Here is a 21,656-nt window from a genome sequence, read left to right as displayed (position 1 = left end):
AGGCGGCAGGGACTTACTCTGAGGTAGAACAGAATAAAAGGCAAATACAACCATGACGGGAGAGACTGGAAAATGTTTCATGGCACATAGAGGTCTAAGGCGTCAAATAAAGGAGAGAGAGGACAGAGCGTCTCTCATAGAAGGTGCCACATGAGATGCAGGAGAAGCTGCGTCCTTGACTATGGAGCTGGGAAGAATGGCCAGGCTGAAAGCTCCATGGGCCTAGGAGTACAGTCTTCACTGAGAAGACAAAACTTGAGCACAAGAGAAGCCATGGCCTATGACATGAGTTATCCCATCTGAGAAACACATGTTAATAAGAAGAATCAAGCTGTCCAAGCATAATGCAGTCCAGGAAGGAAGGAAAAACAAGATCAGAATCTTGAGTAAGTTGTCCTGGAAGGAGTACAGTAGTACCTGGTACCCCGCAGTGCCCAGCAGAAAAGAGGAGCAGAGGAAAGACGGTAAGCCGGGGAAAAAACAACTCCATGGGCTGTTAGAGCCTTAGAAAGGAGGTTGATCATATAAAACACTCCGCTCCAAGGAAGCCTAGAGGTACTCGAAAGCCTGGAGTCCCAGAAGAAAACTGTCAAGGGAGGTCAAGGTAAGGCTGATGGGCATGGGAGTTGTCACAGGACAATGGGCACAACAGGTAATACATAGACTAGAGTCCATATGTAAACTAGATCCAGAAACCAACGCCTCAAAGGGTGGGCAGAGACGTTGCTTGGTAAGAGCAGAACAGCAAATGTAAGTCCTGCCAGAATGGGCCAGTGAACAACCCTGTTTCCAAGGAGAGGAAACCCTTAAGGGATTAAGTTCTCAAGGAATCCACATGGGAGACAACATAAGGGAGGGGGATGGCCAGTCAACAACAAGACCAAGGACAAGGAATTCAAGCAGGAGTGCTCATAGAGGCCAGTGAGGGTCAGAAACCCACACCTGCCTGTCGGAAGAAGCTATTACGGAATAGCAGTCCTCAGGAGGATACTTATACTAAATATTCCATCCTCCTGGAGGAGGGAAGGGCTGCTTGAAGATTTTCTGACTGAGTGGTAAAAAACCAAACCCAGGATGGGGGGGTCATGCACAACAGTGCATTAAGCCAGGGAGAAGGAGTAATGGTGTAAGCGGGAGCACTGCAAAACCCTGAACTGAGAGCAATGCTTCATAGTCCATATGGCCAAGCAAGGACACCTGGAGAAGCTAGACCACGAAGAGACCATACACCTATGCTTAGGACGGTAGAGAAACAGTGCAGGCAGTAAACAGGAAATCCTCACCCTGTGAGACTGCAGCTGCCTAAGAGAGAAGACTAAATACTTGCCATGTTGGCCATAGGCAGATGCAGAAGGAGAAGTCCTAAAGTAGCACTGTGATAGACATGTAGGCAATTGATGTCCTACATACACCAGGGGTAGAAGAAACCCTTTACTGTTTTACCTGAGGAGCAGAGAGGCCTCACTTCATCCAGATCAAAGAGGGGACGGCCTAAGCAATTCAAGCCATACTACTGGGGAACAGCCAGCGAGACAAATGCCAGAACATGGTAGTTATGCCCAGACAAAGGACAGAAGAACTACCCTGACAGTACCAGGATGAAATAGTGACCGGATCTGTATGCTGCCGGCCACTCAGAGGACCAGAGTATGAGAGTCCAACAGTCCAGGGGCAGGTAAAGCGAGGGGTTCTGTACCTCGTGTAGTGGGACACGTAGCAGGATGCTTGGGCTTTAGAAAGGATACAGCCCAAGAGGAATACAACAAGGTTACGCTGCCTGAGAGCAGGTAATGAGACTTGTTAGTGGAAACATATAGAAGACAACATGGTGTAGTAACAAGTTACCCCATGATGATCCCCTGAAGTGACAGGCACAGATCATGGAAGTCCTACGAGGATGAAAGGTAATATACAGGGTAACACGAGCAGAGTAGCTGCAAGCAGTAAGTAACAGAAGACCAGCATTCAAGAGATACAAATACCTGGACTGGAAACAGGTAACGTGCCTGGTCAGACCTGTAAACAGAAGCCTACAGTGTGTGCTCTGGGAGCAGGGAAGAGAACAGGACTGTGTCCCTATGTAAATGAGGACTGGATACGAGAACTGCCCAGCATCACCAGGATAGTGAGCAGACCTGAAGAAGGTGTATTACATCGTGTAACAGAATACCACAATCTGTGCACACCGAACTACAGGTAATGTAGTTGGAGCCATATCATGCAGCAGAGGGGAGAGGACTGAATAACCTTGTACCACCACCTGGGAGGGGGTAACATGTCCAGTTCTATGTCTGTGACATCATGTAGTAAAGGAATCTATGTCATGAAGATGAGAGGCAGGTCTGAAGCACCGCCCGCTAATGGGTGATGTGAGTGACAGGACTGGAAGCTCTGAGTAACACCAGAACAACGACTGGCAATGGGTGATGAGTCTGGTCCCATAACCTGTCTAACAAACCATGTAGCAGACGGTTCTGTTGTGAGAGCACAGGAACACAGCATAGTAATAGGTAATGTGTCTGGTTCCATGTCCTGCTTGCGACATCATTTAGCAAAGGATTCTGCCTCAAGAACACAGTAGTCCCCTTAGGAACGGTAATGTGTCTGGTCTCATGTCCTGCTTGTGAAACCATGTAGCAGAGGGTTCTGCTCAGAGATAGTTTGTCAACGAGTAACGTGTCTGGTTCCATGTACATACCGTGACACTGTGTAGCAGAGGGTTCTGCTCAGGGCACAGATACACTGTCTGGAAACAGGTAACATGTCTGGTTCCGTGTACTTACCATGATACTGTGTAGCAGAGGGTTCTGCTCAGAGCACAGATACACTGTCTGGAAACAGGTAACGTGTCTGGTTCTGTGTACTTACCATGACACTGTGTAGCAGAGGGTTCTGCTCAGAGCACAGATACACTGTCTGGAAACAGGTAACGTGTCTGGTTCTGTGTACTTACCCTGACACTGTGTAGCAGAGGGTTCTGCTCAGAGCACAGATACACTGTCTGGAAACAGGTAACGTGTCTGGTTCTGTGTACTTACCATGACACTGTGTAGCAGAGGGTTCTGCTCAGAGCACAGATACACTGTCTGGAAACAGGTAACGTGTCTGGTTCCGTGTACTTACCGTGACACTGTGTAGCAGAGGGTTCTGCTCAGAACACAGATACACTGTTTGGAAACAGGTAACATGTCTGGTTCCGTGTCCTGCTCGTGACACCGTGTAGCAGAGGGTTCTGCTCAGAGCACAGATACACCACCTGGATAGCGGGTAACGTGTCTGATTCCATGTACTTCTCGTGACACCATGTAGCAGAGGGTTCTCAGAGCACAGATACGCCACCTGATAGCGGGTAATGTGTCTGGTTCCATGAACATCTCGTGACACCATGTAGCAGAGAGTTCTCAGAGTACAGATACACCGCCTGGATAGCGGGTAACGTGTCTGGTTCCATGTACTTCTCGTGACACCATGTAGCAGAGGGTTCTGCTCAGAGCACAGATACACCGCCTGGATAGCGGGTAACGTGTCTGGTTCCATGAACTTCTCGTGACACCATGTAGCAGAGGATCTCACTGAGGGCACAGAAACACTGTATGGTGATGGGGAATATGTCTGTGAGTATGTGGTTGGAGGGGAACCAGAGTGTCTGTATATAAGTATTAATGTAATCTTATATATATAAAATCTGACACAGAGGTGTCAACCAGCACCAAAAATGCTGGATCTGCAGACCAAGGGTTGCTGGAACATTATATGGAACATTGGCCATAATAAAACATGATGCAAGCCATTCTCATATATGTAATGGTGTAATAACCACTTCCACCAGTAGGTGGCAGGAGAGATGCATCAAGTGTCCCAAGCTGCTGGAATAGAAGGGTAGTGTGTGTGGTAGCTCCATCAGGAGACCGCACACATACACATGGCAGGGGGAGGGGGAAGCAGCATCCCTCAGTGCAGGCTCTGGAGAGAGCCAAAAGGGGGAATGCCACGGTCCGCGCTGCACCCGAAAAGGGGCGGGGCCTACCGGGAGGGCGCGCAGCATCTTACTGTGAAGGCTCCACGGAGAGCCACAGGTAAGATTAAGGTGGGATGCTGAGGCCCACCCGACTCCCGAAGGGGGCGGGGCCTGCCGGGAGGGGGCGGAGCATTCCAGTGCAGGCTCCACAGTTAAGAAAAAAGGCGCAATTCTCCGGGCCGCGCGGCACCCGGAAGGGGCGGGGCTTACCTGAGAAGGCGGGGCATCCCCAGAGCAGGCTCCAGTGAGAGCCAAACATAATGAGAAGTAATGAAGAGGGCCGCGCAGCGCCCGAAAAGGGGCGGGGCATATCGGGAGGGGGCGGAGGTAGCCCTGTGTGTACTCTGGAGAGCCACAATATAGGGAAAAAAGGGCAGGATGCCGCGGCACCCGGTAAGGGGCGGGGCTTAGGGAAAAGGGGCGGAGCATCTTTTAGTATGGTCTCTAGAGCCACATGAAAAGGAAAAGTGCGGGAAGCTGCGGCCTGCGCAGCACCCAGTCAGGGGAGGAACATCCCTCACAGTGGCACCCAGAGAGAGAGACACTAATAAAAATAAAATGGTGGAGAGGGCTGGCCTGCTACCGACTGAGGGGAGAGGAGTATCTGCCTGGGGAGGGCTGCAAGTGACTGGAGAGGGAGAGCTGCCTATGTGAAGTAAAATGGCGGCCTGGAAGGGCAGGGGGAATATACTTACCATATAGGAGCCCATACTCACCATTGTCGTCTTCAGCCGGTGGGTGCCTCACCTTAACGCGCCAAGCTTTGGGGGGCGAGGCGGGAAGGGGCTGTGCGGATACAGAGTCCGCAGAAAGGCGACCAGATAGTCAGACTGATCTGGGGCCCTGGTGTCACGTTGCCGGCCGGTGGCGACCGAGGGGTCACAGCCCATTTACATTTATGGTCTGTTCCCTGGTCGCATAGTGGGGGGATCAGGGTGAGTTTTAGATAACCCACCGTGCCCAAGAATCCATAGGACCTAGAAGGAAAAAGAAAAACCAACTAACTAAACATAAAGGAAGAAACTGGTCTGGAGAACCCAGACCTGTGTCTGCCTCCTACTGACACTAAGCTAAACTGGTTTAGCTCAGTGCCTGTGGGCGGGTATATCCTGCTCAGGAGGAGTCACTTCCTTTGTTTCTCTTAGTGTCAGCGCCTCCTAGTGGCAGCAGCCTATACCCATGGTATCTGTGTCCCCCAATAAGACGCACGAGAAATGTCGGTTTCATACAGGTGCATTTTTTCTTCCATATTATAGACGCAGATCTCAGCCCAACTGTGGGTCTGATGAAAGCTGTCAGATCAGATCATCAGAAATGCAGCCAGCCTGGTACTTGCATCCATAGTACAGAAATGCAAGGTAAAGAAATGTGTGAAACTGGCCCATTATATAAATATATACACACACACACACTTGCGGTGTCAGACTTTGAGATCCCTTTAACAGGCGAGTAATGCTTATTGTTTTATTCTACCACAAATCCTCCTATCAGGCTCAAATTCCGGGACAAGCCTTTTAACATTTTACACAACTGCACTGAAATATGTGCTTATGATAGAACTGTGCTGATACACCAAAGAGCCTGTCCAAAAATCAGCACAAAACACATTCATACAGACTCCGATGAGTCACACAGCAAACTACAAAAACTGCAACTGAATGATAACACTAGAAGAAATATTTCCCTGATTTCTGGTAACGCAACCAAAAGAAGGAGAGAGAAAAAAAAAAAAAAAAAAATACCGTGGGCACAGTATTTATACTAATGTAGAAGATCTTAGGTGATAAATGGACAGCAGTAAAGCAAGAGGTATAGGGTTGTGTCTGTGTACATAACAGCAGCAAGCCTCCACAGAGAAGACATGCTAGCCTAAGAGGGTCACTGAGGTCAAGCATCCACTAGGACAAGGTAGTAAGAGCCTGGACAGTCCTGGACTCACTGAGAGCATGAGAGCACACAACCAGCTGACTGACCACTCACTTTGCTAGACCTTCCAAGACGGCAGGAAGGAGGACAGATTTCTGCGCCCTTTTCAGTATTCTGAAGTAGGTTAAGAAAACAATGTTCAATGTTTCCGTATGCTGTGGGAAAAGAGAGGAAGACAGACAATTATTTTAAGGAGCAACTTGTAGCCGTCAAGTTAACTCTATAATGGCCAGAAGATACCACAGCAGCCATGTAAGGGGGAGATACCAGTCCAACTTTGTTACCATTGTGGAACTCCTGGCCATATACAAATACGTATGGCTGGCTTCTCACCAGTTTTAACTTCTTTTCTTTGCTTTCTGAAGCCTCGGCCTCCAGGAGTTCTCTCTCCAGCTTCTCTTCAGCTTTTTTCCACTACAAACAGAATAATGAATACAGCAGGTTTAAGACAAATAGCACGACTTCAAGTGGGCTATATAATATATACACACCATCAAGTGGTTCTCTACACTTTCCTGACTCTATAGCAATTGGTAAAATGCAGGAAACTATATTCAGTAGGAAAAACACTACAAGAGATCTCTCTACCTTTGTAAGCACAGAAAGTGTTAAGGCTCAGACTATTAAAAGTAAATCCCCGTAAGAATTACAATCTAAAGGTTTTGCGCTCGCTATTATTTGCTCTTGCAGGATGGTTTCTACATTGTAGCAACAATTTTTCCCAGTCCAGAAACTGTATCAGCCACTGACTTCTTACGCTCTAAAAATGGTTAAGGTAATTTTAAGCAGGACGATAAGTGGGATACAGGAACGTTCCTTGCCAATTGCTGGTTCTTTTACACAAGTCAGTTATCAGCCGGCAAATGAGAAACCTCTTGCAGAAGAGATGGGGATTTGCTAATATTCTGGACAGTTCCTGAAATGGTCAGAGGTGGCAGCAAGGAGTGGAAAGAAAACTCCACATCCAGCAGAGCACGAAGCTGTTAGGTACAAAAATAATTTTTTTTTTAACTGAAATAATGCACAAATCACACTTGTGGTCGAAGGCAGCATTATGTCTCCGGCCACTAGAGGCCGCCCCCCCCCCTAAGCTTTGTGGTGCACGAGTGATGTCACTTGTGCACTCGCAGAGCCGAAAGAGAAGTCACAGGGCACACCACTCAGCAGGTATGTATGTTTTTGTCTGTTTTTTCCTCTCTATTTCTTTGCAGTCAAGAAACACTGAATTTCCCTGAAGCCTCCTGAAAAGCTTGAAGATCAATGTTTCCTAACCGGAAAAGTGGCCACGGACGTGTGCAGGGTGACCTTTTATGCATAAGACAGGGATAAATCTCAACAATGGCGTCGGAAGTGTCCCGTCAGAAAGCCCTTCTATCTCTGGCACCTCCCAAAGACACTGAATGAAGTGGCTGTCCCTTTTCTAATAGGGCACTAAAGACCCCATTCTCAGGTTCCTGTACATAGAGTACGTTTTAATGGCTGGAATACCCCTTTAATACAATTTGTAACCAAATCTTTTTACCTTTCTTTGCATCCTTGACAGATTCTTCCTCTTATCTTTGTACGTCATCATCTTTTGCTTAGGAGTAATGTCCTCTACATCTTTTTTCACCTCAACTTCTTTAATTCTTAGATGTAGTAAGATGTTGAGCACCTGCATGAATCAAGGAGACCATGACACACACACACACACACACTTCCAGCAATATACAAGCACATTAAGAATACTTGATGGACATGTGTCTTTTTTATGTAACTATTATAAATGGTCCCTAAAAGAATTATGGTGCAAAGATGTTGCAGGTAAAACCTTCTCTAAACAAGGGGGCACTGCCTCCGGCTGGGTAATAAAGGGTCACTCTCCGGAGGTGACAAGCCTTCTTTATCATGAGAACTGTGAATCTGTGGCACAGTCTACCCCAGGATCTGGTCACAGCAAAAACAGTGGAGGGCTTCACAACAGGCTTGGGCAGATTATTACATCAAAATATAAATGCATATGTAGGAATACAGAATTTACCCATAATCCGTCCCCTCCTTCGGTTAAACTTTATGGACATGTGTCTTTTTTCAACCATTAGCTACACGGCCAAGATCCTTACAGCTCCCTGCGTCCTAATAAGCTCACATCCAGCATACTTGTCTGGCACATAGTCTCAACAACAAGCAATGCCGCTTCTCCTAACAATTGAAATCCCATAAATGCAACACCGGCAGAACACACGTCACAGGATTTTCAGTATCTTCACAGCATCTACATAAGAGGCATCAGTACAACACCATAGGATGCTTACAACCAGCGCTTACACAACAATGGGCTATGATTGGCACAAGCCACCCACTGCGCTAGCTACAGCTATATTGCACAGTTTTGCATTAAAAGTTATTAAGCTGGTTCTGGGAAAGTTGAATGATATCCAGTTTGGCTGCCAATGTGGCAGACATAGTGATATATCCCCCCAATAATCAGGAATATGGGAAAGCTGGCTAATAATCTTTGTGGGTAGTGGAATAGCATCCTTATAGTTAGCAATGTCTAGAAAAGCTAGGTGCTAACAAATCGTTGGACTGTGATTTAAACAACATGACTGAAGACAACCAATGTGGATTGCTTATTATAAGGAACAATGTAATATAGAAATAAATATCTATATTTTTTATATTTGAAATACTATCCTAGAAGCAGGAACAGAGGAAGTAATCATTTGCAGTCATTTACCTCTGGACGGACGCAGTAATTTCTACTCTTCACCAATCCGGAGATTATCTTCACAGCGGCCAGAGAGGCATGGCCAAATTTATCTTGTCTAAAAAGTTTCTTTACAGCTTCTGCACACAAATCTGCAATCTGGAAAGACAAGACAGTAACCAATTCTTATACAATGGTCATTAATGACAAAATGTTATATATTTACTTGTACATCTATCCGTGCTTAGTTCTTGTTTATGACCCTAGAACAGGACCTATGGGGGCATACGTCAGAATGAGCAAAAACTGGACATCCAAGCAAAATGGTAACATCGGGTTAATGCAAGGCCAAGTTCACATTGACCCTAGATACTCAGTCACAGATTCCAGTGTTATTTTGTCCAGTAAATTGCCAGATATTGTGCCAGAAACCAATGAACAATACACACCACCACTTCAATTGTTGCTTAATTCTTTGTAGTAAGTTTGCATATTACAGTCTTAACAAAAAGGTGTAAATCTTTAATGCGTTAGGAGAACATGAACCCTTTGCTCCAGTATTAGGCAGAAAAAACATATGGCAAAGCTTTAAAACAGAGTTGTCTCTTGAGAGGAACACAGGTTTTCAACCATTTACGTAGCCCTCAGCTTCTGGAAAGTGGTGAGAGGTCTGCCTTAAAGTCTATGTTGCTGAGCAGAGTAACACATGTTTCTTCTTAAAACCTAATACGGTCTCTGCTAAAAAAAAACAAGAGCTGGCAATCTGCTGCCCCCTAGCAGTGAAGAGTATGACTTACAGGTAAAGTAACTGTGGAAGATCTATGTGAAAATAAAGCTGGGAGCCTGACTTATCCTTGAGTCAGGGCCCTCCTTCCGCCCACTATTAAAATGTCTGACAGATTCCCTGCAGTGTGTTATGTCTGAGAACAGGCGGAGGTTTGGAGATAAGCCATTCATAGTAAACAAGCTAGTGAACTGCAGAGCGTTCATAGGATAGTGGCGTCACAACACAATGCACAGGCAGCATGTACATATTCTATACTATAAAAGCAGGTATGCATCCACAGCATCCAAAGCTGTAAACCACCACATGTTATACCATTTCTTATGTCATGTCTGTGCACTTAAATATAATATACCAGAAAAGAGTGAGGTAATTTTAGCCGTCAGGTTCATTTGAACACAGTGCATACAGAAAGTGTATATGCACAAAGGATTCAAAGTACATCCACCATTGATGGTAAGACAATATGGCAACCTCCTCAGGTATATACCCGTATTTTCTGGCATATAAGGAGACTGGGCGAATAAGACGACGGGACAATGGGAGGAGTAGTACAGTGCATATGTGGCGGTGGCGGAGAGGGGGGTGGTAGGTCTGTTTGGCGATGGCCCTGGTACTACTCCCCCATCATCTTCTCATACTATGACCAGATGAAGGGAGGAGTAGTACTGTGTATATGTGTCCAGCACTGAGCAGGGAGGGGTAATTAGATGCATAGGCACCTCTCTCCCTCCCTGCTCGGTGCCCTCCAAATGTATTGATTGAATACATTTATGGAATACTTTGGGGAGCAAGGACGCTTACTCCACAAAGTATTCCATAAATATATTCAATCAAAAACATACTTTTACAATTACATTTACAATTACATTTTTACATACACATCAATTGAATCCATAGTGTCCAGCAGGGGCGCACTATATATATAGAAGTCAATGGTACTCATTGACTTCTATATATAGTGCGCCCCCTGCTGGACACTCTATAGGAATTACAAGTGATCCTTGACGTCACGGTTTTGGACAGAATTCTAACACTCCATGATCTACTAAATTAAGGGAAATAGCAGTATATGTGCATTTCCCATAATTAATGTACATTAGAAATTTGTCTAAATTTCCATAAGTAATAACATATTAAAAAATACTTTTGGCCGCAGTTGTCCTTTAACCCTGATTTGTCGGGGTTAAAAAGTAGTCTTATATGCCGGAAAATACGGTAGCTGATCTGGGGAAATTACCTGTATTAGTCATACAATGCTCAATATTAACTGACCTTTTTGCACTTGTCATCAATAAGCGGTACAATCAGAACAATGATGTTATTGTGGAAGTTAAAGTGGGAAAGAGACAGCATGAGCTCACACAGGCACATCACGGCCACCTCTGCCAGTCCTTTGTATGCTTTCAATGATACCACTTCACTCTTTTTGGATTTCATTTGCTTCCAATCTGTGTGACATAAAGCATGTTAAGAGAGGAATAGTATAACCAGGGTCAACAACGGAGCCTAAACGTTCTCTGCATGCCTCCAGAAGCCCAGCCCTATACCAAACCATGTAGATACCATCATGCTTGGCATACACAGTGACTGACAACTCTCCTGGTATTCAATCCAGAAAAAGCAGTCAGTCAATGTGAGGGTTCTCTATTTGTCCTGGGAATATTAACATTTTTTTTTTTACATGAAAACACTATCGTAATAATTGGAAAGTACACATTCCCGTAGAGACATGTAAAAAGTTTTAATAAATAGGGGTCCGGGTGTTCAGATCCCCACCGATAAAATACTTTAATAAAAAATCTCACCGGACTTCTCCCTTAATATAGGAGTCTATTAAAGGAGAAGTCCGGCCAAATGTATTTCTTAATATGGTATTACATGAGAAAACTTGGAAATGCACATAAAGTGCTATTTTCCTCAATTTGGCAGATCAGCAGAGTTCAATTTCTCTACACAGACCCTGATGTCACGACCCAAGGTGTAATTCCTATGGAGTGTCCAGCAGGGGGCGCAGTATATGTAGAAGTCAATGTAATGTAGTGTCTATGTAGTGTAACCTATGTAGCTGAGCCTGCACAATAGGGAGAGGTGTGTAAGATGTCCACCGGCTCCCACATATCTCTAGGAAATGCAGCTCTCCCACTCTTGTACTACAACCCTCAGCAGGCTCCTATGTCCTGGCTGCTGCTAAGCCCGCACGGCAATGGGCAACAGGGGAGAGAGATGCATCTACCTTCCCCCCCCCCCCCTCCCCTGCTGCCCTGTGCAGGATGAGCAGCAGCCAGGAGTGTCTGCTGGGAGTTGTAGTTGTACAAGAGTGGGAGAGTGGCATCAGATGCCCCCACATATAGGCTGTCTCCTACATACCCAAGATGCCGTAGGGGCTGAGCGGCAATCTCCTCATTCAGACCCCAGACGTAGGCTGCCCCCCTCCTACCCCAGATCCTGTATGGGCTGGGGAGCATGATGAGCGTTCCCTCCTCCCCCTTCCTCCAGGTGACATCGCTCCTGCTGTAGGGGCTGGGGAGCATGCTGAGCGTTCCCTCCTCCCCCTCCCTCTAGGACGCTGCTGCTGTACACTGGAGAGAATGATGAGCGTCAGCATGCTCTTCTCACTGCTGATCTTCCCCGTACAGCAGTAGCGTCCTGGAGGGAGAGGAGGGAACGCTCATCATGCTCCCCAGCCCGTACAGCAGGAGCGATGTCACCTGGAGGAAGGGGGAGGAGGGAACGCTCATCATGCTCCCCAGCCCATACAGGATCTGGGGTAGGAGGGGGGGCAGCCTACGTCTGGGGTCAGAATGGGGAGATTGCCGCTCAGCCCCTACGGGGAAGGTAGATGCATCTCTCTCCCCTGCTGCCCATTGCCGTGCAAGCTGAGCAGCAGCAAGGACATAGGAGCCTGCTGAGGGTTGTAGTACAAGAGTGGGAGAGTTGCATTTCCTAGAGATCTGTGGGAGTCGGTGGACATCTTACACACCTCTCCCTATTAAGCAGGCTCAGCTACATAGGTTACACTACATAGATACTACATTACACATTGACTTCTACATATACTGCGCCCCCTACTGGACACTCCATAGGAATTACATCAGGTCGTGACATCAGGGTCTGTATAGAGAAATTGAACTCTGCTGATCTACTAAATTGAGGAAAATAGCACTTTATGTGCATTTCCTATAATTAGTGTATATTAGGAATTTGTCTAACTTTTCTCAAGTAATAACATTAAAAAATACATTTGGCCGGACTCCTCCTTAAATCTGAGTGACTACTCCAAAAAAAACTGAATATGGACAGAATAAAAAGCCTACCGTCCATCGAAACACTGAGAATTATTTTTAGCTCGTACTGAATTTGTCATAATAAAGTCATCTCTTATATGACTTCAGTGGCATTTAAGAATATACACAGCTAAAAAGCATTAATTTTAGGTTACAATGAGAGTTAAAGTGTGCTGCCCCTGTATAGTATACATGGGGGGTATGTGATGGGAGTATTTCCTTGTGTACACACTTAATACGGTGTGAACACAGCCTAGTGGATATGCTGGGGAAATTGTTTACATGGAGTTTGTTACATAAAATTACCTTTAATTGTTTGCTCCAGGTTTTCCAGATAAAACTTGTACTGACTGACGAGACCTTCTTCAAATTCTCTCAGCTTTTGAGTTTCCTTTTTGACCTTTTTTAACAAAACGTAAGCAAAAGATTAAAATAAATAAAACTGATGTCCACACAACAGAAACAGCAAACAAACTTGCAACTGGTAACACAATAAAGAGGTAGCTACCCTAAGCTAAGACAGCTATTCTTCATGCTAGGTGAACATGAGGGTGACTTTCAATGAACCTAAGAGACCATGTTTAACGCAAATGTACCACTAGGTACATTGCTTTGGGTTTTTTACATGAACAGACTGGCGCAGGTGCGGGGGTGCCCGTGTCAAACCCAAACCGATGTACCTGGTGGTACATTCACTGTAAGCCTGCCAAAGGCAGTGGGGAAGATTTTGGTAAACAAAGTGTGAGAAGATTGCCCAATGCCAGGGTGACTCACTATAATGTAATGCTAGTGTAAATGGGTTTAGAATTCAATACATTTAACACCATGGTATCAATATGGAAATACAATGTCTTAAAACAATGACAGCTTGCAATGTGGACCACGTACTACTCCTCCTATTCAGATATGTGAGTTTATGAGATAGACACGGTCCAGTAAGCTTCAGATCCAAGGTGTCCGTAAGAGTGTCTGCTGATGCCTTACATCTGGTAGTCATCTGTCCTGGGCTTACAGCATGAACCCAAAGGTTCCTGAATTTCACATTATTTTGACCACTCCTCCCTTAGGACACACATTTCATTTAACTGAAAAATCTGCTTCAGAGCACAGTGCAGTGCAGCTTAAAAAAACAAACACTACTTACTTGTGGTGACAAATCTACACGGGTTTTAAGGCCTTGCTATGACGTTCCTAATCAGTAGCATGCAATATATTTGGTGTTTCTATGTTACATATGGGCTGATAATTTCACACTTTGCATAGCAAATTTCTGAAAAAATAAACCCGACCCCGCATACGTTCCATTAATTAAGAATTCTCTCTCACCCTAGCAGTCTTTTCTTCTTCAGTCAGGGGGCGAATCTTGTAGGAAGGAGCGATATCCTTAAATATTTCCATTAATGAAATCAGCACAAGCTTCCGGACTGTTACAGCCACCGTAGAGTCCTGTTCCATCAACATGGCACGCAGCTCCTTCAGTTTTCTAATCTATTGAGATAAAGACATTGAGAAGAAGAATTGCAGCTTGATTTGAGATTGCAGCTTGATTAAATTAAGCACAAGAACTGTGGTCTATTCTATTAGACTATATAGTGTAATGAAGCCTCTTGCACTGTATTCAAGCATGTAACTGACAGCTATCAGCTTTCCTTCTATCCCCAGAAAATGTACTTTGTAACTTTGTAAATATCGCACCTTAATTAGGCATTGGGGGGTCCCCAAAATTGAACTAGTCAAGGATAGCATACTTGAGTTGACCGCAATTACACCTCTCACGCATGTCGTTCCTCAGCAACAATATGTGAGATTACAGTTGTCTCAAGCGCGCCATCTGTGACTAGTTCTTAGGCAGTATATCCAGGCGGTTTTTTCTATATACTGAATTCAATCTTACTGGGCAGGATTACTCCCCAGTGGCTTTAAAATGGAACTTTTATTGTCATTTTCTAAAATTCTAACCAAAGGTAAAAAAAAGTGCAAATTAAAATGTCACTGTAGCTCTGTGACTAGTACCGCCCTGATGCCCAGCTAAGGGTAATTTACATACGGCGCCAGATATTTACATTTTGTTATTTTCGCGGCATATAAGGAAAGTTGATAGCTGTCAGTTACATGTTTAAAAAGAAAGCTGGAGGCTTTATTCCACTATGGCAGAGATTTATCAAAAGGAGTAAAATATACTACCATTTTAATCCTAATAACTTTCTAATACTGACAATTTATCACCTATACCTAACCACCGGACAGGCTGTAAATGCCTTTCAGGTAGGGGTCTGATCACCAGGGGTCAGGCCCCCATCAAACTCTATTGTACTAATCAAGAAAAGCAATACAGCACTCGGCTATCCCCAGCCATCTTGTGGGGTTTAAAAATAGCAGCAGAGCATATACGTGACTACTTCTCCATTCAAACAAAGCCATTCTTATGATTAGTGGGGGTCCTAGAAGTCAGATCATCCCCTTTTACTTCAATTAATACTTTTCAGACGATAAAAGTTTCAAATACTAATAAAAATAAGGCAAGAGTTACATTACAGTGTTTAAGTCATGTAAGGTAGAAGGAGATAGACAGAAGAAGAAGAACGATTTTCACGATTAGCTGGACCAGTTTATGGTCATGACTTATGTCTGCTTGGAGAAGAATGCATAATCCTCTGCTTTCTGTCCATAACTAACCAAAATAAGAGAAAACGTTTGAGCTAAAATCCTTCTTTTATAAAAAGTACAAGCCACACACACTGTTCTCTGGATCTGCCAGTATTGCTGAGGCCAAGGATGCAATGTGAACCTTCTTCTCCTCCAGTGTGGATCTCCTATGTTCAATCAGTTCCTCTGTACTAAGTATAGGCACAGGCTCTGCAGGAACAACTGGGAAGAGACACAAATCCACTGTCAGCAAAAGTCAACCATATACCTGGACACTGAGCCAGATAACCAAAGGGTTAAACATGTCCCTGCACACAGGAAGCTGCACTCATTTTAGGGGGAGGGGGGGGGCAGGAGAGTTCTGTTTTCCAGACAGAAAATCTGGCTGGTTACTTGTTTTCTTTTTCACATGTCACAAAAGTGACAACAGAGGAAAACAAACTGAGAAAAAGCTACGGTAATAAAGAGAATAATTAAATCCATTGGCATTGTATGCTTCCTAGCATTTTATGACAAGGAAGAAATTAAAGCTGGATATAGAGAAGCCATTTTTATTACAAAGACAGGCCGGTAGAGCTTGTTTTTATTGCTGTTCAATACTACAAGCCCCAAAAGCAGCAGATGTGCAGAATGTAAGGGGATTTCCAAAGGTAACACAGGGATCAGTGAAGAAAACTATTGGGTGTGGTAGACTGGGTCGCACCAGGTATCTAGGGGAATGATCAGCCCCTTTGGAAAGGAGCTAATCCTAACATTTTTCACCTATAAAACATCTAATTGTAACCTATAACCAGCCTTATAAAATTGATAGCTTATCCTTAGGATAGGTTGCCAATATCAGATCAGTGAGGGTCCCATCCAAGTGACTGAGGCAATGCCCCACTAATAGTATGGTGAAGCCAGGATGAGAAGAAGTAGTCACTGAAGCTGCTGCAATGCTCACAGAGCAAACAGCTGATCAGCAGAGGGGTTCAGATCAGAGTCACACCCCAGCCGATCTAATATTGATGGTCTATATTAGGGGTGGGGCCTTCCGGCTGTTGCAAAATTACAATTCTATCATGCCTGTACAGCCAAAGTCTATATGGGCACTGTCATAAAAAAAACCCTTTGATATGTCTCAGAAACATAGCAATAGTTTTCATCAGAGAACAAGGCAAGAAGTCCGTCAGCTGCGCAGTCACCCCAGCTCTGTGTCTGTGTAGACAGTCTATGTGGTCCATCTAGAGAGCAGACACAGACTGGGGAGAGAAGTGTGTGACAGTCTCCCAGCTTGCTCTACTGATCAGTCAGGGTCTGAACACACCGACAGTTAAAAACTTATGACGTGTGTCTGTGCAGGAAGAGAGGCGATAACTAAATATCTGGGCGGTGTCTGGGCTGTGACTAGTCACAGCTCTCTGCCTGTCAGTGCCCTCTGCAGGGATGACTGACCGACAAAGGAGGACCCTTAGAAGGCTTATAATGGGCCTCTTTGCCTGATACCCATGCCTGCAAAGCAGGCTGACAGGCAGAGAGCTGTGACTAGTGACGGCCCTGACACTGCCCAGGTGACTAGTTCCAGCCACTCTCCCTGCAGTGTTTTCTCAGATATACTCTCTAGGAGGGCTGCACACAAAGTAACCCTGAAGCAACTATATTAGTGAACATAGCTGTCAGTGCAACAACGGCCATAGTGCTCCCACACAGTGTGCACTACCACTGTTGTTTTCTATTGTCCATTGTCTACAGCCACAACTCTGCGAACAGTGGCCATAGTTAACCCTCTATGCACACAATGTATGGCCGTGCTGACAGCCGTACACATGGCTAACTGGATTGCAGGCACATCCAAAGGTCCTTGCACTCAAAATAAAAATAGAATAATGTTCCTGTGGCAGATATGGCAGTATCAGCCTCAGGAACATGTAAAACAACGGCCGGTGTTATATAGTGTGTTACAATAGCCTAATAGTGAAAGGTTCCCTTTAAGCTGAATTGATTGGCATTATGTCCGATTGCTGCAGTTGTGTTTTACAGCAACGCTTCCATCGCAATATTTTGGACACACTGAGCAATATCCCTAGGATCTCTGTGATCGTTATATCTATCATCATACTAGAAAAGGTTACTATATCTCACAGCTAAAAAGAAACACAACAATGCCATATAACGCTAAATAGGCAGAAAAGTTACCTTCATGCTCTTCTGCATCCATCTCTTCCTCCTCATCCTGATACTCAGTAGGGACAACTGTAGAAGACAGACATACTGTTATATAAAACAAAAGTTGGGGTGATGCATCATGATAACATTTTAGGGTTCATGCAACATCAACCTTAATACTACACAATGGGGAAAAAAGGGTCAAGCCATTCTACAACATCACAAAACATCAAAATGGCAAGCAACCTCCGCACAGGAAAACACTGAAGTAGCAGGACATTGCCAGTAGCTGAACAATTCTATAGTGTGACTGATAAATGGGGCTGTGCAGACCTGGCCCACACCACCACCTTTCTTGCAGCCATAGATAACGGAATACAATGAGAGTAGTGGTCGGTTACCTGGCTTCTCAATACTCTGGGGAATAATTCCACTTTTATCCTTAATGGGCAGAAGATGAATCACTTCTTTCTCTGGTTCGACTTTCATACGTCTAGGCACCTTCTCATACTTATCAATCACGCTCTCGTCTCGTTTTCGTTTTGCGGCATGGACTGGTTCACTAATAATTGAGAAGAAATTATCTACATGAGATTAAATCGTACTCTAAAGGGTTTTCCTGCCCCTCTGACAAAACCCTCCAGGGGCAGGCTATAGCAGAAGAAATTTAAATAAACATTATATATACTGCTCAAAATAAAAAAAAGGGAAAACTAAAACACCACATCCTAGATCTCAATGAATGAAATATTCCAGTTTTTAAAGCGACTCTGTACCCACTATCTGACCCCCCAAACCCCTTGTACCTTCAGATGCTACTTTTAATCCAAGATCTGCCCTGCGGTCTGTTTGGCAGGTGATGCAGTTATTGTGCTAAAAATTTACTTTTAAACTTGCAGCCCCGTGCCCTACGGGAGTGGCCTGGATTGTGTATGCATTAGGCTGGCACAACCTCTCTGTCCCTCCTCCCCACCCTCCTCATCATTAGGAATGCTCCAGGCAGATTGTTTCCTATTCCCCACCTGTTTAGCCCGGCACATGGGCTGGATCGTTAAGGACCTGTGCAATGTTCAGACAGGAGAAAATGTTCCAGTGGCATTCCTAATGATGAAGAGGGTGGGGAGGAGAGACAGAGGGGTGGTGCAAAGTTAGGGCACAGATACACCCGTAGGGCACGGGGGTTGTAAGTTTAAAAGTTGTTTTTTGGACAATAACTGCATCACCTGCCGAACAGATCGCAGGACAGATCTTGGATTAAAAGCAGCTATCCGAAGGTACAAGTGGTTTGAGGGGGGGAGGGGGGTCAGATTATGGGTACAGAGTCACTTTAAGGATTACATAGTGGAATGTGTTAAGAACTATAAAACATAAAATGATCAATGTAATTTAAAATGAATATCCAATAGAGGTCTGGATTAGGAATAATACCCAAAATCAAAGTGGAAAATAAAATTACAGGCTGATACGACTTCCAAGGAAACGAGGCTCAGTATTTGTGTGGCCTCCATGTGCCTGTATGACCTCCCTACAACGCCTGGGCATGCTCCTGATGTGGTCTCCTGAGGGATCCCCTCCTAGACCTGGACTAAAGCATCCGCTAACTCCTGGACAGTCTGTGGTGCAGTGTGGCATTGGTGAATGGAAAAAGACATGATGTCCCAGATGTGCTCAATTGTATTCAGGTCTGGGGATTCGGCAGTCCAGTCCATAGCATCAATGCTTCATCCTGCAGGAACTGCTGACACACTCCAGCCACAAGAGGTCTAGCATTGTCATCCATCTGAAGGAACCCAGGGCTCACTGCACCCGCATATGATATGACAAGGGGTCAGAGGATCTCATCTCGATACCTAATAGCAGTCAGGGTAACCCTGACTAGCACATGGCGGGCTGTGTGGTCCTCCAAAGAAATGACTCCTCACACCATTACTGACCCACTGCCAAACTGGTTATGCTGGAGGATGTTTAAGGCAGCAGAACATTCTCCATGGTGTCTCCAGACTCTTTCCTGTCACATGTGCTCAGTGTGAACCTGTTCTCATCCATGAATAGCACTAATGTCCAATCTGTCAATCTTGGTATTCTCTGGCAAATGCCAATTACTCTGACTTGTGGACATTGGGACCTCATAGAGTCTGTTTCTGTTTTGAGCAGACACATGGATATTAGCTAGGAGCCATTTTGCAGGGCACTGCATCACCTTGCACAAAGGAGCGCTCTTGCTGCTAGTTTGCCCTCCTATGGCATTTTCATCCATTGTGTGTAGCTGCAGCTCTAGATTAAGGCTAGTTCTATAGAGATAACTTTAAATCACAACAATATCTTATTAAAGAAGTGACATTACTACACATCATTTCATAATAAACTGTTTGGGAGCAAGCTACCTCCATACAGATTCACTGTAAGACTTTCAGAAGTCTTCTGCAACTGTGACTCATAACATTAGGAAGAAAGGATAGGCAAAATACCTCTGAGGCAAAAAGATGTCCCTTCAAGTGAAGTCCAACTCTATCTAGGAGTCTTAGAACATTGGCTGGGGATATTATGACAAGCCAAACAGTCTCTCCAAAAGGAAAGACTTCCAGCTGTCTGTAGATGGGAAATCTTTCCTTTTGGAGAGGTATGAGAACTATTTTGCATATCCTATGTTCCCAGTGGAGCAGCAATGGCCTGTAAAGGCCCTATTCCACCAACAGATCTGACGACAGATTATCTGCCAAAGATTTGAAGCCAAACCAAGGAGTGGATTTAAAAGAGGAGAAATCCAGTCTTCCCTTTATGACCTGATCTCTGTTATAGTCTGTTCCTGGGTTTGGCTTCAAATCTTTGGCAGATAATCTGTCATCAGATCTGTTGGTGGAATAGGGCCTTAAGACTCCACACATCTTTATGACGGACTATCCTTAAGGAAAATGAGTTCCCCTTGGACTCTCAGCATTAGTGTCATACCTGCCAGAGATGTCCCTGGTCACAAATGATGCCTTTTGGGCCATTTCTCGCATTAACTGTAGGTCATCTTCATCTATCATATCCAAGGGGAGAGATTCTTCATCCAAATCATTCTCTTCATTAACTGCAGGGACAAGCAGAATGTGAGAACAATGCTTCCTAGGTAGGAGTTGAGCGAGTAAAAAAAATACTTGAGTGCTCGTTACTCAAGTTGAGTATTTTTCAATGCTCAACTCAAGTGATGAGCCCCACTAAAATCAACTGAAGCATTTTACCATGTGCCATTTGGAGTGAAATTTCTTCTTTTTTTTCGCATTTTTGTATACAGTGGTACCTCGGTTCTCTAACCTAATTGGTTCCGGAAGGCAGTTTAAGAACAGAGCAGTGTTTTCCCATAGGAAATAATGTAAATGCGTTTAATTGGTTCCAGCACCCACCAATAATTACCTACAGTACCCATATATTACGTTAAAAAGTGCATAGTTTAATCTCTACAGTACAGAACAGCACTATATACTGTACAGGACATTACAGAACAGCACTATATACTAGGGCTGGGCGGTATACCGTAAAAATACCGATACCGTCACTGGCGTCGGTTAACCGACCTCAACTCTGCCAGGACGGTATCTGCGGTATTTTTCCTCCCCTCACCCGGCGGCCGCATCTACTGCTCCCCTCAGTTAATCTCCCACGTGTCCCTGCTCCTACCCTGACTGGCCTGTGTAAAACTATTCCGATCCCAGCCAGGATGCACATATACTGGTGCAAGGCAACCAGTCTATCTATCCATCCATCCCCTATCTCTCTATCTATCTCCCATCTATCTATCTATCTCCTATCTATCCATCTATCTATCTCCCATCTATCTATCTATCTATCTCCTATCTATCCATCTCCCTATCTATCTATCTGGCTTGAGAAAGGTCTCGTGATGAGACAGAAACGTTGCTGATTTTTGTTATTTGCTTCACCAAATAAACCACCAGTTGTTTTCACTACTTTGTAAGTGCTGCAAATTCCTTGCTACTATCTATCTATCTATCCATCTATCTCCCATCTATCTATCTATCTATCTATCTATCCATCTATCTCCCATCTATCTATCTATCTATCTCCCATCTATCTATCTATCTATCTATCTCCCATCTATCTATAAATAGATAGATAGATAGATAGATAGATAGATAGATAGATAGATAGATATAGCAA

General features: G+C 44.6%; 1 protein-coding gene across 1 annotated transcript in view; it reads right to left on the bottom strand.

Moving 5' to 3' along the window:
• Positions 1-21,656, bottom strand: part of NOC3L (NOC3 like DNA replication regulator) — a 44,474-nt gene that overhangs the window by 17,650 nt on the left and 5,168 nt on the right. Inside the window, exons 3-13 of the mRNA XM_069980390.1 lie at positions 20,445-20,568; positions 17,897-18,057; positions 17,526-17,582; positions 15,442-15,572; positions 14,031-14,192; positions 13,011-13,104; positions 10,693-10,868; positions 8,664-8,792; positions 7,467-7,598; positions 6,278-6,358; positions 5,999-6,099 (exon numbers count right to left, since the gene is read on the bottom strand). Coding sequence (XP_069836491.1) covers positions 5,999-6,099; positions 6,278-6,358; positions 7,467-7,598; positions 8,664-8,792; positions 10,693-10,868; positions 13,011-13,104; positions 14,031-14,192; positions 15,442-15,572; positions 17,526-17,582; positions 17,897-18,057; positions 20,445-20,568 — 1,348 coding nt within the window. The remainder of the gene's footprint in view (positions 1-5,998; positions 6,100-6,277; positions 6,359-7,466; positions 7,599-8,663; positions 8,793-10,692; positions 10,869-13,010; positions 13,105-14,030; positions 14,193-15,441; positions 15,573-17,525; positions 17,583-17,896; positions 18,058-20,444; positions 20,569-21,656) is intronic.

Source organism: Dendropsophus ebraccatus, chromosome 8 (genome assembly GCF_027789765.1).
Source record: "Dendropsophus ebraccatus isolate aDenEbr1 chromosome 8, aDenEbr1.pat, whole genome shotgun sequence".
In the NCBI taxonomy this organism is placed as follows: domain Eukaryota; kingdom Metazoa; phylum Chordata; class Amphibia; order Anura; family Hylidae; genus Dendropsophus; species Dendropsophus ebraccatus.
This window is presented reverse-complemented; position numbering and strand designations above follow the sequence as displayed.